The sequence below is a fragment of the Crotalus tigris genome, unplaced genomic scaffold (assembly GCF_016545835.1).
Source record: "Crotalus tigris isolate CLP2741 ecotype Arizona unplaced genomic scaffold, ASM1654583v1 scf7180000017546.9332058, whole genome shotgun sequence".
NCBI classification, from domain to species: domain Eukaryota; kingdom Metazoa; phylum Chordata; class Lepidosauria; order Squamata; family Viperidae; genus Crotalus; species Crotalus tigris.
This window is the reverse complement of record NW_024096465.1, coordinates 3,244,063-3,259,427: the sequence shown is the minus strand read 5'-3', so window position 1 is coordinate 3,259,427 and position 15,365 is coordinate 3,244,063. Positions and strand designations below refer to the sequence as shown.

Here is a 15,365-nt window from a genome sequence, read left to right as displayed (position 1 = left end):
TCTATGACTTCTTTAATGGGTACCTAGTTTGTCTAAGTTAAAGTGATACCATGGGTCGCATGTACAATAGTATAATTTTCAAAGGCTTTTGGGAACTTCAGTTCTGTAGAAAGCAACAGTGCGGATCAGTGTGGACTGGGATTCACATTGTGAACACTTATTAACAGTATTGAATAGTTGTTTAATTGTTACACATTTCACTGTAATTAGAAAGCTGAAACATGGAACAGTATTCTAAAGGATCTTTAGTTATATTTTAAAAAACAATTTCTCAAAACTCTTTAAGAGAGAGTTTAAAATATTTCCTCAGTAGTGAAAGTTGAACATGTTTTGTTGAATACACTCAAAATAACTTGATCATTATTGTTTTAGACATAAGTTATTTTGTATTTTTTCCAAACTGGAGATGTGAATATCAGATAAACTGAGACATAAAAAATTAAAGATGTCTTGCTTTGAAATAAATATAGTAGAGCAGGAAAAGCTGCGCAAAGGAGAACCAAAGTGATCCATGGGTTGAAGTAGATCCATTGTTAAGAAAGTTTCAACTATTGAAACTTTTCCAAATCTTGGAATAAGGCAGTGAAGGACACTTGCACATTGTTTTTAAAAAAACACAAAACCATAGGGAGACATTCATAACACATTGAGTTCAATTGAAATGAGATTTTACTTAAAATGAAGAGACTTAGAAAAGGATAACATTATAATATAATAAAATTTATTCTGAATGAGTACGTATTTCCAGGGTAGTCCAAAGATTATACACTTGCAGAATGAAAGATATATGGAAAAGAAATTGTAGCTTGCTTTTTAAAAGGTAACTTTTCAGTGCTGTGTTACATTTATTTAATAATATATTAAGTCAAGATCCAGATTACTTAAGCATTATGCAGCCATTATTTCTGAAAGGCTATTATAGGAACAAGTGGGAATAATGGAAAAATGTTATTAATGTTAAACAAAATAAACTGTTGATTTAACTTGACTTTTCGGTTGCTTTTCATTTGTAGATTAGAGATGCAGACTCAGATGAATTTATGAAAACCTCACTCCTGGAATCTGAGAGTGCTTTTATTGGTGATTTTATCTTTTTAGTATTTCTATATTTGATAGACTACTTATCAAGAACTATCTTGTATATATGCTTCATTCTTCTCAAATTTATGCAGCATTTTAGTCATAGCTAATATTTGTTGTTTGAAAGATATATATCATTCTACATTTGTAAGACTAGAATCAATTGATTTTCAGCTATTTCAGTTTTCTGGGTTTCTATAGATACATTTAATAGTTTTCTATTATTCAGAAATACAGTGATAGGAGTTTGAATGTAGTATGTTAAAGTATCTTCTAAATTAGTTCTTTAAGAGTTTTCACTGAATGAAGTTATTGGAGATTGTTTTGGTCTTGCTTTTCCATAATATAGTAGTCTTCAACTTATGATTACAACTAAGCTCAACATTTCTATTGCTAAGCAACAGTTGTTAAGTGAGTTTTACCCCATTTTACGACATTTCTTGCCACAGTTGTTAAGTGAATCATTGCAATTGTTAAGTGAATCTGGCTTCCTCACTGATTTCCTTGTCAGGAGATCACAGATGATCACAATGATCCCAAGATCCCAATCCTCATAAATATAAGTTGCTAAGAGGACAAATTTTAATCACATGACCACGGGGATGCTGCAACAGGCATAAGTGTGAAAACTTTTTCAGTACCATTTCAACTTCAAACAATCACTAAATGAATGGTCATAAGCTGAGGATTATCTGTATATGGTTACCTAATATAGATTAGAAACTAGCTTTGCAATTTCTCCACGAATATTGCTTAAAAATCTAGTATGAATTTATATTTTGACGCTGGCTTCTTCTAGGTACGGATGGTGAAACTTACCCAATTTTAGAAGAGCATAACTACAATATGAATATAACTCCTTCACCCCCTGTATCTGCAAGAGAAAGAAGGAGAGAGAAGAAGAAGGTAAAGGAATTTATTGGATTTTCCCCCCCATTGAAGCTTAGTGAACCTAAATCTTAACTGAAATCAAATTCTACCATCTGTTTATTTTAACAAGCCTTATTTAATTAAATTCTCTCTCTCTATGTGTGTGTATTTATAACTGGTATCCAACATTTCTGGCTTTGTGGACCGCCGGGGGGGGGGGCAGAGAGGATGGTTTCATATGAGTGGCAGGTGAGCATGCATAGCTCTATTTGCAGAAGCAGCAAGCATGCATGCATGGTTGCTCACTGCTTCCACAGCTTGGCTGGGGACCCCTGGTTTAGAATATCTTTTTTATTCTATATTTCCTGACAGTAGAGCTCAGTATTGAATTAAGGAGTGATGGCTACTGGGCTAATCTACAACTCTGAAAATATCAGTTAAAACTATAACCCGTCTTTCCAACCCAATATAGTAATAATAACGATAACAAGCAAAATGATAACATAATTAGTATAGAGGAAAGGACAAAAATCAAAGTCTACATTAGACATTTAATCAGCAACCGTGAAAGTATCTTGAGATAACTTAGGGAAAATTAACATCTGACAAACTGATGAAGTAACTAGCATTTTGTTTATAATGTTTCTGTGTGGTATGTAAATTATTTCAGTTGAAAATGTGGTTATTGACTTGGCAAGAATTTCATAATAATTCAATTTAACATAATTCTCTATATCTTCAGGGTGATGCTTCTCACAGGAGGACTACACCACCACAATTTGGCAACACCTCTCTCCACTCGAATTCTAGTCTCAACATAGATCAATTAAAAGCCAGAAATGAAGAAAGGCTGCAAAGTTTAAATGAACTACATAAGAATGCCAGTCATATAGGTATCATCTCTTTATTGAATGATAGGACAGAAATTATTGAAAAATTAAACATTTTTGTTAAATTTGGAAGTGTGAGCAAACTTTACCTAGAGCAGCTTTTCCCAAACTTGGTGTCTTTCAGATGTTTGCAGTTCATCTTGCAGGATTCTCAGAAATTGCCTCACTAGCTGTGGAATCCTGGAAGTTGACCTGCATGTTTGGTACCTGTTGGATGGGAAAGGCTAGCCAAGGGCAAAGTACTGGTGATTAATAATACCCAGCATATATGGCTAATATGCTACCAAGGCTAAGCTACTACATAGAAGACAAGAGTGCTGCACTGCACTGTCATTACTTCCCTTCCACATTCAGATTTTTAACATATGCAAGTAATATATTTTCCTTAATTTAAGTTTATTAGATTGAGTCTTCACCTCTAGGTCACCATACACAAGTATTTCAGATCTTCTGTAAGATATTTAAGGGCTATGAATAGTACTACCATATTTTCCTTCAGTCCTTTTTTTCTTGAGGCAAGAGATATCCAATCCCATCAACTTTGTTCTTGTAGGCCTTGTTTTTTTATGCCAGTCATGTATTTTAATTTACCTACCCCCTCAAAGTGTTATGCTCAGAGTTGGATACAGCCCATGCTTTGATAATATTTAGTCTATGCTCCAATAACATTTCCACCGGAACATGATTTCTGCTGTGGTATTATGTGGACGGGTTTCCATGAACATCTTTTCAGCTTTGCAGCTCTTACTTTCAATTTTGCAATTTGACACTATAAATGTCAGACTGCCAACCTTAGCTGGCTTCCCAGACACTTATTACTTGGCACAGGGCTGTTTGCTTTTGTTTTTACAATAAGTGCAAACAAAGACAAGGATCAGGTGAGAAGGACAGGATGTAATGGTATGTGGGAATGATATTGGGAGATGGGAGAAGAGCTGCAGATTATACAATGAACTGATAAAATTTGAGTCCAAAGGAAGAGGAGTGGCAAAACCATCTCTAGTTTTGGGGAGCCTAAAAGTGAAAAAAGTGAGGAGTACTTCCAAACTTGGAAGTGGAATGCAGTATTGCAGGCTAACTCTGACCACAGCTAGGAGTTCCGACCAGCTCAAGGTTGACTCAGCCTTCCATCCTTCCCAGCTTGGTAAATAAGGATCCAGATTGTTAGGGACAATATGCTGAGTCTGTAAACTGCTTACAGAGTGCTGTAAAACAATATGGAGCAGTATATATGTCTAAGTGCTATTGCTATTACTATTGCTAATAAAGACATCTAGTACTTCTGGCTGTGCTTCTTGTCTAGTCTACCTCGCAAAGCTGACATCAATCTTGCAAGCATGAAAGTAACCCTACCTATGTTCATTGTTATTCTCCCCAAAAGCAGGGAGAGTCCCTTCTGAGATATTTTCACCACCCATGCTCCTTCAGACTCAAATTTTATTTATTAGACTGTAGGTTGGGCTCTTCCTGTTTTCCAAGGACATTTCCACATATCATTACACAGAGTGTGAGCAGTAGTATAGTTTTGGAACTACTTCACTGTCCATCTTGAGAAAAGCTAATTGGCTCTGATAAATGCTAATAATTGTTACGATGGACATAGCCATTCACTGTTGTGAAATTGGATATGAAGATCTTAGGATTAGAAAGACTAATGATACAGAACGTAGAGAATGCGTACAATCAGTAGAACTATTATTTTTTAGCATTTAAAAATGGGCAGGGGGGCAATAATATTAATAATGGGTGAAATTCAGAGTCATCTGAGTTGACACCTGCTTGCACAATAGGATACTCTTCTCTGTTGCTCTCTAGAGTTGTCAAATCTCCGTAACATAATTTTCCATGATGAACTTTGGTATATACAGGAGGCTTCAGGAAAGTAGGGGAATTGCCTCTTTTCCTAGCCTACCTTTAGTGGAACTGTAAATTGAATTTCTCACTGGAATTTTGTGATTAAGCACTCAACATCATCTTAATCCTTTGTTGCAGCATGCATCTGATTTATAATCAATTGATCATTGATTGCATTAAAAGTAACATTACTGTTTGCTTTCCTCCAGTCAGAATGCAGATTGGCTTTTCTCAAATTTGTATGCCTTTATTTGAAATTTCATCCTGGAGTTTTGAGCCAGGCTTACCATTCTTCCAAGATAATTTTTATCTTTTTTGCCCTGCTTTATGCAGTCTATAAATCTGTTGAAATTTCCCTTCACCAAGCAGCATTATATCTCAGGTACTATCACCATAAATAAACTAATGAGGTGTTGAAAAAGATTTTCCTGCAAATATCATATATTCTTTCTTGATAGGTTAGCATATTCCATCACCAAAATCTGGACTGATTTTTGACATTTTCTTTGTAGAAAGGAAGTAATAGTCAGGGTGAGTAACTGACCAAATTTAGTTTCTTTTAGTTATCTTTTAGAGAGACTCATAGATATTTGAAGATCCTTTTTGAATTCCAGTTTCTCAATGCAGCAAATGCCAAAATAGATTTCTGTTCATAGAGAAGCTTTTCTTGATGAATGCTACTATGTGCTATCCAAACATTTCGTTTTGCCACATCATTAAAAAAAACCAGCTTCTACATACCAAGAAAATTATTCTTTCTTTGAAACATCAATAATGTGTCTACATATTGAAATTCTGTATAATAGGGAGTCCTTAAAACCTCTTAGGACTCTCTATGTTGGACTGGACCTATTTTCAAATTTGACATAATTATTTATTGCTGAAACTGCAATTTCAAAAATAATCTTTATTGTAGTTTAACTTTTTGTATTATTAAGTTTGGGCTTGCTTAAAATTAATTTATACATCCCTTTTCATGAATTAGATATGTAACTGTATACACAAAGATACTCAAATGTTATACTTGTCTTTCATATACACAGATCGACACTCAAAACTTCCACCTATGTGTTTTAAAAAGGACTGGATTTATCCGGAAAAGTATCCACTGTTTGCTGCACATGTGGATTTTTAAGCTTCCTCTGCAATTAATTTTCTTAAAATTTTACACTTTAGTAATTTATTAGTTAGTAGTAATTTGCTTTATATAGATACCTTTATATTTCGTTAAATCTATTCTTTCTTCCATGCATACAGTATTTCCTGTATCTCTGGCTGCTGTACAATCCCTGAGCATCATAGAACCTCCTGTATATTTAATTGTTGGCAAGGTGTTTTTTTTTTCTTCAAATACTTCATATCTCTTTCTCCAAAAGTCTCTTGTATTGTTGTGGTCAAAAAGTTCTAACTTTGACTCATTAACCCAAAGCACTATGCTCCAAAAGATTGCAGATTTGTAAAACTTTTTTTTTTTTTGCATACTTGAGATGTTGACTGTTGTGATGAGGTTGAAGAAAAGTGTTGTTTTAATAAGTCTCCCATGCAAAATCATTGTTGTATAAACAATGCTCTTCAATGGACAGGGACTCCAGTGTCAACTAAACTTCAGTAAGTCATTTGTGGTGATTTCTGGTTTCTGTTTTGTACATCTGATTAGTTTTCAGGCCATTCTAGCAGAATTTTTTTCTTAGTCTTCACCTGTCAGCAAGAAATTGAAACCTGAAGAGAGATTGGTTATTTCAGCAAGTCAATCTGAAACAATCTTTCAGATTGATCATACCTGACCAGGAGTGCCTAAACTTTTGCATACAGAAGTATCTCTAATGTAAGAAATACAGGAAAAAAGAAAGTTGGATCCTCTAGTGTTATTTTAAGGCATAGTGTGTAGTTGGTCTTGATCACCTTCATATTTACCTTAGAAATGCCATTTCTCATTCCTCTGTGTTAAATAACTTGTTATTTGACCAGTGACTCTAGAATAAGGAAATATTGAAAATCTGAAGTATCCTGATTGGGCAACAGTTGTGCTGGCCTTGCTGCATTTTTATTCTACAGAAGTCTTCTGTAATACTTCAGAATGAATAATTTGGTCACTGAAATATATGGTAGGATACCACATATGACATCATATATTAAAGTTTGTTTCTTTTCCTCAAGCTGATGACATTTCACTGGGGAATGGTGATGACATCCTGAAGGAATTACTTCCTAAGTATGGCAGAAGACCCAGTTCGATTGATTCTGTGGCAACTGAGCTGTGGCTTAGACCTGGGACATCAGAAACCTTTAAAAGACTCATGGCTGAGCAGTCAAGTCAAGCTAAACCCACTTCTGAGAAGAGGATAACATTCAATTGGCAGGGGCTGTCAACTGCCCATGGCTAAATAAACCTGTGGTAAAGCTGTTTGTGCCTTTCAAAAGTTTCTTCACTATTGCACTTTTATATTCATAGTTGATTGTAAAAACAATGCCTACCTTTGGTCAATTATCGATACATTACTGATGACATCTAAATTTGGAAATATATTCCCACAGTAAATTTTCATGAAAGCTTCAGAATATAGCTAAATATACAATTTAGTGTACATTTAATGGTACTGAGGCAAACATTTTCAAGTTTATTTCTGGATTATTTTTTTTCTCAAAAATTACCTCAGACTTCTGCAAGATTGAGAAATATGACCTGAATGTAATCAAATAAAATACTGTGGCTTTTTAAGACATGTAATAGATGTTTAGGGATTATCCAGGATTTAAATTCATTGCTGCTTTACTTCTAGCCCACAAGTCTTATCCAGTCATTTGTTCTAAAATGCTATTTTTATATTTATATGTGTATATGTGTGTTCAAATGTCAATAGTGAATTCTATGAATGTATTTATGTTCATGACTTAAGATGACAAAATAAATTATATTTTTATCAGGATTATAATGAAGTATTTGTGAAGATGGATATTTTGTGAAATGAATAAATTTTCTTTAACAATGAAAGCTCTGGAGCTTCCTTGATGCTTTTTTCTCATTGCAGTAGAAATAGCATGTGGGATGAATTACATTGTTGAACTAAATTCTAACTGAACTGTATTAAGTCTAATACAAATTTGTTGATTTGTTAACCCCTTCACATTTATTTGGAAGGAAAAAATACAAATGTCATTGGCTGAAGGCAAAACTGCAGGGATTGATCCATATAAGCTCCGTTTTGTGTAACTTTGCAAGGGGTTTATTGTATGTTACACGTAATATTTAATAGTATATGTAATATACCATTAAAATGGACTCTTCCAACAAAGATCAATTTCCCAACTATAAACTCTGGAAGGTTAGATGGATAGAAAAAGGTACCATGAAGAATTTTCTGATCACCTAAATATAATTTTTTCCTTATCCTTCATCTGGATGTAGTTCAAGTTTTCTTTTATTGAACATTTAATTGTAACAAAAAACAATTGCTTTTAGGCAAATATACAGGAGAACAGAAGCTATAATAGCAAAATATAGTAATTTGCAATGTCAGTTGTTGGCAACTTCATTGGTTACTAATCCTTTCCCCTCCAAATAGGGAAGGATTATTGAGTGACTCATTTGAAGTCCAAAAAAGTACTTCATAATAAGTTTAGCTCCTGTCCTCAATTGCTGAGAGCAAAGAGGAAAGAGATATATTATACCAGTTTCCCCAAGGAAACAGTATTTTTTCAGAGTACGGTCACTCTTCTGCCTCATTTGAAATCCTTCAGATTTTTATAGCTACCCTTTGGCTATAAGATAGCAAAGATCCAGCAGTCTTGTTCTCATCACAGGCTGGGAAGCTGCTGCTTGCCTTTTCTACTCTGTATAACTGATAAGCCACTTATTGGATGATGAAGCTACTAGTCTTGATCAACTACCAGAAATTTGCAGTTATCAGCCCTGTCTTGTTTCTTGTCTGGCTATTGGAGAGACTTTTGCATGGGGGCCACTTCGAAGCAGCCTTCAGTTCTGCCATTTGTATGTGAGACAGAATACTGTCCTAGATCTTGATTTGGCTACAGTTTTTCCAACATAGGAAGATTTGAACTGAAAAATAGAAGGAATGATATTTGAATTAAGTTAAATTCTTTAATCACTTGCAAACATGCTGAAGGCAATCTGCTTCAGCACCGTTAACCATCATTGTTAAACTTTAAGCTTCTTAAAACATTAAAACAAGTAGTTTTACATTGCATTGGTTTTCATTGCACCGATGAAAGAATTCAAAAACTTTATTGACTTATAACCTGATTAGAATATGCCAGATGAGAACCAATATTGTACAGAAAGTTGTACAGAATTTACATAGAAAACTTTACAGAGCTGTACCATATACATTTTTCCATCTCAAAAAATTTTCTACATCCACTGTAAGACAGAATGCTTGACAATCTTTTCTTTAACCATCAGAGCACAATTCACAGTATGAATACATTTCCAATAAATTTAAAACCGTCCCTAAACCATGCCAGATTTGTTACTTGAATATATTTAACATTACATTCTGTACAGAGTGAAATCTACATCAAATAACCCCCCCAAAAGGTGACATAAGATAAAACCTAGACTCATTTGCAGTGATTCAAGTTCCAGCCCAGAAGGATCGTTGCAATGGATTGTTATATTTAAAAGCCCTATCACAGGTATATTACAAACAATTAAGCCAGTTGTGACTTTTTTTCAATCTCTGCCCTTCTCTAAAGTTAGCAAGACTAACTTTTAGGATACAGACCAAATCAATCACAACATAAACTCAGACTAGTGCATTTGGTAAACAAATGTATGGGTTTCTACGAAATAATAAAAGAATGCAGGAAGAACTATATAGTGTTTGTAATTTTATATTACAGACCTGCACTCTGTTTTTTATTGAAGAATGATTAGCTATATCTCAGCTTGAGTGTGCAGATTTTTTTTTTTTTTCAGAATAAGAATTCCACAAAGTTGCTAGATCTCTTACCTGGTATTTTCCTGTGCTCTCAGTACAAACCATTCTTTCAAATACCATTCTCCTGAGCTGTACTCTATGGAAGTTCAAACTTTTTAAGTGTTAGTTCTTTGGGTACATATCTTAAGTTCACAGCCATCATAAACATACATATGCACACACATACACATAATATGTATGTATGTCTGAATAAGAGGACATCACAGTCCAAGCTGACAATAAGACTGTTTAAAACTGGCTCAATGCTCAGCATAAGCCAGGAAAGAGAGGAAGAAGTATCCACTTGAGAATTAAAAGTTTTGCAAGCCTAAGTTACAGCTTTACTCTATACTGTGAACCCGTACATACACACATTGCCATATAAAGACCCTCATTATGAACATCCAGTGCAAGTTGATTTGGTTCTTTGTTTCCTAGTTATGCTTTTACTGCTTGGCTACATTTTCCTCTTGATCTGCTGGTTGAGATATTTGGAAAACAACTCCAATTCGTAGAAAAAATCTTCGCAAAACAGCCCGGAGCTCAGGAATCAGATCAAATTGCATTATTTCACATAAAAGAGGATAGTAGAAAGATGCATGAGCTTTGAACTAAGGGAAAAAAGAATTCTGTTAGACATTAAGTTTTGGAACGCGTAAATTCAAACATTACAATTAGAATTATCTAGGTGTCAGATCCCTCATCCCCTTTTCTGAAGAAACAAATGTGCATGGTCTTATTAGCACTGGAGTACTGATACCAAGAGGGAAAAAAAGAAGGCAAATGGCAATATGACATGAATGGATTGGAATGTTTTTATTCCTTAGCAATGGAGGAGAACTGATCCTAATTATGATAATTATGATCTGTTGTAAGGAAAAAAAACTGAGCACAATCCCTGGAAAGAAAGGAAAACACCCTTCCTTATTCCTTCAAGCTTGAGTTCAACTGGAGTCTGTGGCCCACAATGTTGGAATTAGAATTGATCTACTACTGACAGAACAATCTACAAGGGATGTACCATAGCAGTCGACGTGATGTGCCGGTGCCTGGAAGATGTGAGGGTCTGGATGGGGGTGAACAGGCTTAGACTCAACCCTGACAAGACCGAATGGCTCTGGGTCTTGCCTCCCAAAGGCCAACTGGATGGTCCATCTTTAGTCCTGGGGGGGGGCAAATTTACCTCCCTCAGTGCAGGCATGCAACTTGGGTGTCCTCCTGGACTCACAGCTAAATTTGGAACGACATCTATCGGCTGTGGCCAGGGGGACCTTTGCACAGGTTCGCCTAATGCACCAGTTGCGGCCTTATTTGGACCGGGAGGCTTTACTCACAGTCACTCATGCCCTTGTCACCTCAAGACTGGATTACTGTAACGCGCTCTACATGGGGCTACCCTTGAAGGGCGTTCGGAGGCTGCAGTTGGTTCAGAACGCAGCCGCGAGAGCGATTGTGGGCGCGCCAAGGCACGCCCACGTGTCACCTATCCTCCGCGAGCTGCACTGGCTTCCTGTGGGTCTCCGGACGCAATTCAAGGTGTTGGTTATCACCTTCAAAGCCCTTCATGGCATAGGGCCAGGTTACTTACAGGACCGCATTCTGCCGCACAGCTCCCAGAGACCGGTGAGGTCCCATAGATTGGGCCTCCTTCAGGTCCCGTCGGCCAGACAATGTCGGCCGGCGGGCCCTCGGGGAAGGGCCTTTTCTGTGGTGGCTCCGACCTGGTGGAATCAACTTCCCCCCGAGGTTCGAACTACTCCCACCCTGCCGGCCTTTAAGAAAGCCGTTAAAACTCTCCTGTTCCGGCAGGCCTGGGGCTGATGTCCCCGGGGGGCCGGGATATGATCGGACTCGTGGTATGACTGGATTATTTTATTGTTTTATGACTGTTTTTAACTTTGTACGCCACCCTGAGTCCTTTGGGATTGGGCGGCATATAAATATTTGTAAATAAATAAATATATTATATTTTAAAATGAAAAGAAGTCCAGTACCAACATCTGGAAAAACTGATTTTTTCTCAGGGAAAGATTTGTGAGATTCTTTATATTTAGTGCCCTCATGAAGGCTTCAGTTTATCTGAGCATAAACTAAAATACATGAAAAGCGTTTCCTATTTTTCCAGATTAATGAGGACGCATTATACACATGTAATAATAGAATCTGGCAAGAGATGGGAATGCATAGTTCTTTACTTTTAGAACTCTTTATTGGCCAAGTGTGATTGAACACACAAGGAATTTGTCTCCAGTGCATAAGCTCTCAGTATACATACAAGCAATGTGATAAATTTTAATTAATATATTAATTAATACCTTTTATTATCCCTCACTAATGGTCATATTGACCAGTGTTACTGGAATTGTCATCAATATCTAACATGTCATGAAAAAGCTAAGTGCACCCCATTGAAATTTTTGATGTTTTCAATGTATTTCAGTATATAGATATTTGTACTTCATTCCAACCATATTGATACGTAAAAGGATATAATATAGCACATATAATAAACCATTTACATTTTGTAGTCTATTTTGTAACTTAAAAAACATACACACAAACTTTGCATGTGAAAAAGGTTGCCTCTATATTTATCACTACACACTATTAACATGCGTTTCAGTTATAAACAGGTATACTAGATTTTTGTATAAATGATTAGATCTGGGAGGAACTTATCCAAGTGAATAATTAGTTTGATTTGCTCTTTATAGTTAAAGTGAGTGAAAAGAGCTCTCTAAAACCTTTAGAAAAAAGGTTATAGATGCCTATTAGTCTGGGAAGGAATTTAAAAAGATTTCCAATTGGACATTGATCGTTCCACTATCCAGAAGATCATCTTACAAGGAGAAGATTTCAAACAATTGCCAACTTGCCAAAGCTAGCTGTCCCAGCAAGTTCAGCCCAAGAGCAGAATGCAAGATGATGAAAGAAATCTCTAAGAATCCCAGAATATCATCATGTGACCTACAGGCAACGCTTGCCACTCCTGATGTAAAAATGAATGAGTCTATCATTATAAAGAAGCTGTACAAACTAGTTTTACATGGGAGGTGTACCATGATAAAACAACTGCTGTCCAGAAAGAGCATCAGGACAAGACTAAATTTTGCCCATGGTCAAAAATCATAAATCAGGACCTCTACATTCATCCATAACCAGACTTAAGTGCTCTTACTCCCTCCAGCTTCACAGTTTGCAGTGTTACAGAATTTTATGCAAGAAAGCCTAGAATCAGTTTTCAACATTAGCTACTCCAGGAGAAAGTGAGCTTTCTGGGACAGTGGGCATATTTAAAATTTAGAGAACATAGCAGTGGCACAATCACAAATGGTTGTCATACAAAAAGAGCCATTATAGTAAATATAGTTTGATACTTTGTTTCACAGCACACCAGCTACTCCTCCTGCATTGCTTTCAGATAAAACAATTCTAATAAAATATTAACATCAGACAGACTCTTATAGACGCCATGGACATTTCCTGTCAGTATGCTGCAGTCTACCAACACTTCAACTGCCTACTCTTGCCCTAACCATTCAGAAGGCTTACTTACCCGATCATCACTTATCTTCAGAACCTTTGTTAAGAATAAAAGTAAAAGACTAGTCCAAGCTTCCCGGTGACTCTCTGAAGTCAAAGTGAGGAAGTAGCTGAGAGCTTCCCTGCAGACACTACAAGCAACATGCCAACATGAAAGCAAAGTTTAGTTGTTTATTTTCCAAACAGAATCTTTATCAGAAAAACTGCATATTCAGAAAGACAATTCAATAGTCCCATCCTACACCAACACATTAAAAGGTATGTCAGTAAGACCAAGCATACTTAAAAAGTTAGACAAAACACTTCAGTATATTGTAAAGCTGTCAAGGGGCAGCTGAAATGGAGTGTTTCACTGATTACTGAATGGATGATCTCATCTCAAATAAAGATGCCTATAACTGACAGTTATTTCAGCTTATTTCAATTATTTCAGATATTGGTAAGAAGTAAAAGGAAAAGGAAGGAGTGAGATCATATGTCTGTTTACTGAACTACTGAACAGCAATAACAGAAAACATTCCCAATAAGCAAAAGATTAGATCTAGAGAAATGCTGGTAGACGATGACTTGCTGGCTCTTTCCTTTACTGTCTTCTCAAGATTCTTCTTTTGAAGAACCTTGCTAAATGGAATCATCTGTGTCATGAGGTTAATTGCTGAAAATTAACCAACTCAGTATGTCTTTAAAATTTTAAATAATACTGTACAGTAAAAGCTGTGAACAAGCCTTACTTCAGTAATCGTTGTTGCACTTCTTCCCAGGCATCTTTGCGACTTTCATCCATATACATGCGGAATAGTATACGTAACCCACAAGCAAGACTGCTAGTCTCCTGTTTCAACAGATTGGGCTTTGATTTCCCTTTGAAACCTGCCAAAACAGTATTTGTTATTTATATTTTATTGACTATCTAAAAATCAACACTTGAGTAAAATATGGGTACAAAATGGCTATAGCATAGGTCATGGGTAGGCAACCTTGACTCTTTTATGACTCGTGGACTCCAACTCCCAGAATTCCTGAGCCAGCCCAGCTGGAATTCTGGGAGTTGGAGTCCACGAGTCATAAAAGAGCCAAGGTTGCCTACCCCTGGCATAGGTTATTCATAGCATTCAGACTCCCTAATCAGGATGCTTCTAAAATTCTACAAGAGTGGGAGCTGGATTTCTATTAATGTCATCTTTCTTTAAGCAAAACGTTATACTCCATATGGTGCAGCAGCTTTGCAACTTTGCACTATGCTGCAGCTCAAGGGATTCTTACTGCCCTAGAGCTTTAGGGGACCAAGAAGCTCCTGAGCCACAGTATATTCTTTCCTACATCTATCCATAAGCACACTCTCTTTCCCTGGCCTCCCAGAATTCACTGAGTTCAGTTTAACAATGATGGTTAATTGTGGCACCCCCGCCCCAACTCAGTGTGGCCTCTGCTAGGCCTACCAGGGCCTCTTTCACCCCCCCCCCCGGTGGCACCTCTGGATTCTTTATCTAAGACTCCCTCTGCTTCGCATTTAGTGAACTGGACATCTGAAATTACAATAACAACTTGGCCTGTCAGGATTGCTGTCGCTAAGCAGCCAAGTATTATGCTTTATGACTGCATCATTTAGCAGCAGAAATTCTTGAATAACTGTAGTCATTAGTCGAGGACTACATTTTGGTACCCACAGGATTGCCTCTTTTCACAGCATGTCTCTTAAATGCTTAAGTGTTCCTGCTCATTCTGACAAAGCAAATCACTAGCATCCAAGAAAACCTTTAGATATAAGAATATCTCTGGGCTACATATTACATAGAACATTGAAAGTATATAAAGCTGTAGCCCACTATCTTAATTGAACAAATGCCTGGCTGCCCAGGAAAAAAAAAAGACAAAAGAAAGGTGAGGGTAGCAGGAAGCATTTTGAGGTTTTGCATGATTGGAAGGAAACCCTGCCATTTGTTAAATAGAAGTTTTTTGATTGGTTATATAAATGGGTGCAACTATGTTGTTAATGAACAGATTCCTCCATCGCATCCATTTTGGGGCTATGATAATAATGAAATCTCAAAATTCCATGCATGAACATGTGATCAAAAATGCTAGTGACACAGCACAACATTCAGTATTTATATATCATTTTTGTTCTTACAAATTATGGCTACCTACCAGAAAATATTTAAACCTGTTAAAGAATTATTGAATTATTGAA

At 36.4% G+C, this 15,365-nt stretch overlaps 2 protein-coding genes across 10 annotated transcripts in view; one reads left to right on the top strand and one right to left on the bottom strand.

The window, feature by feature from the left end:
- Nucleotides 1-7,686, top strand: part of CSPP1 (centrosome and spindle pole associated protein 1) — a 61,769-nt gene extending 54,083 nt beyond the window's left edge. For 4 of the 8 annotated variants that reach the window (XM_039335199.1, XM_039335180.1, XM_039335190.1 and 1 more), the window contains 4 exons: nt 1,014-1,080; nt 1,880-1,986; nt 2,693-2,843; nt 6,852-7,686. In XM_039335199.1, the coding sequence (XP_039191133.1) occupies nt 1,014-1,080; nt 1,880-1,986; nt 2,693-2,843; nt 6,852-7,078 (552 nt within the window). In that variant the 3' untranslated portion in view covers nt 7,079-7,686. Of the gene's footprint in view, nt 1-1,013; nt 1,081-1,879; nt 1,987-2,692; nt 2,844-5,152; nt 6,110-6,851 lie in introns of those variants that run through there. The other 4 variants (XR_005555737.1, XM_039335218.1, XM_039335208.1 and 1 more) reach the window with 4 other exon arrangements.
- Nucleotides 7,687-8,773: 1,087 nt separating this feature from the next.
- Nucleotides 8,774-15,365, bottom strand: part of ARFGEF1 (ADP ribosylation factor guanine nucleotide exchange factor 1) — a 71,002-nt gene continuing 64,410 nt past the window's right edge. For both annotated transcript variants that reach the window (XM_039335148.1, XM_039335156.1), the window contains exons 37-39: nt 13,906-14,044; nt 13,188-13,305; nt 8,774-10,242 (exon numbers count right to left, since the gene is read on the bottom strand). In XM_039335148.1, the coding sequence (XP_039191082.1) occupies nt 10,078-10,242; nt 13,188-13,305; nt 13,906-14,044 (422 nt within the window). In that variant the 3' untranslated portion in view covers nt 8,774-10,077. The remainder of the gene's footprint in view (nt 10,243-13,187; nt 13,306-13,905; nt 14,045-15,365) is intronic.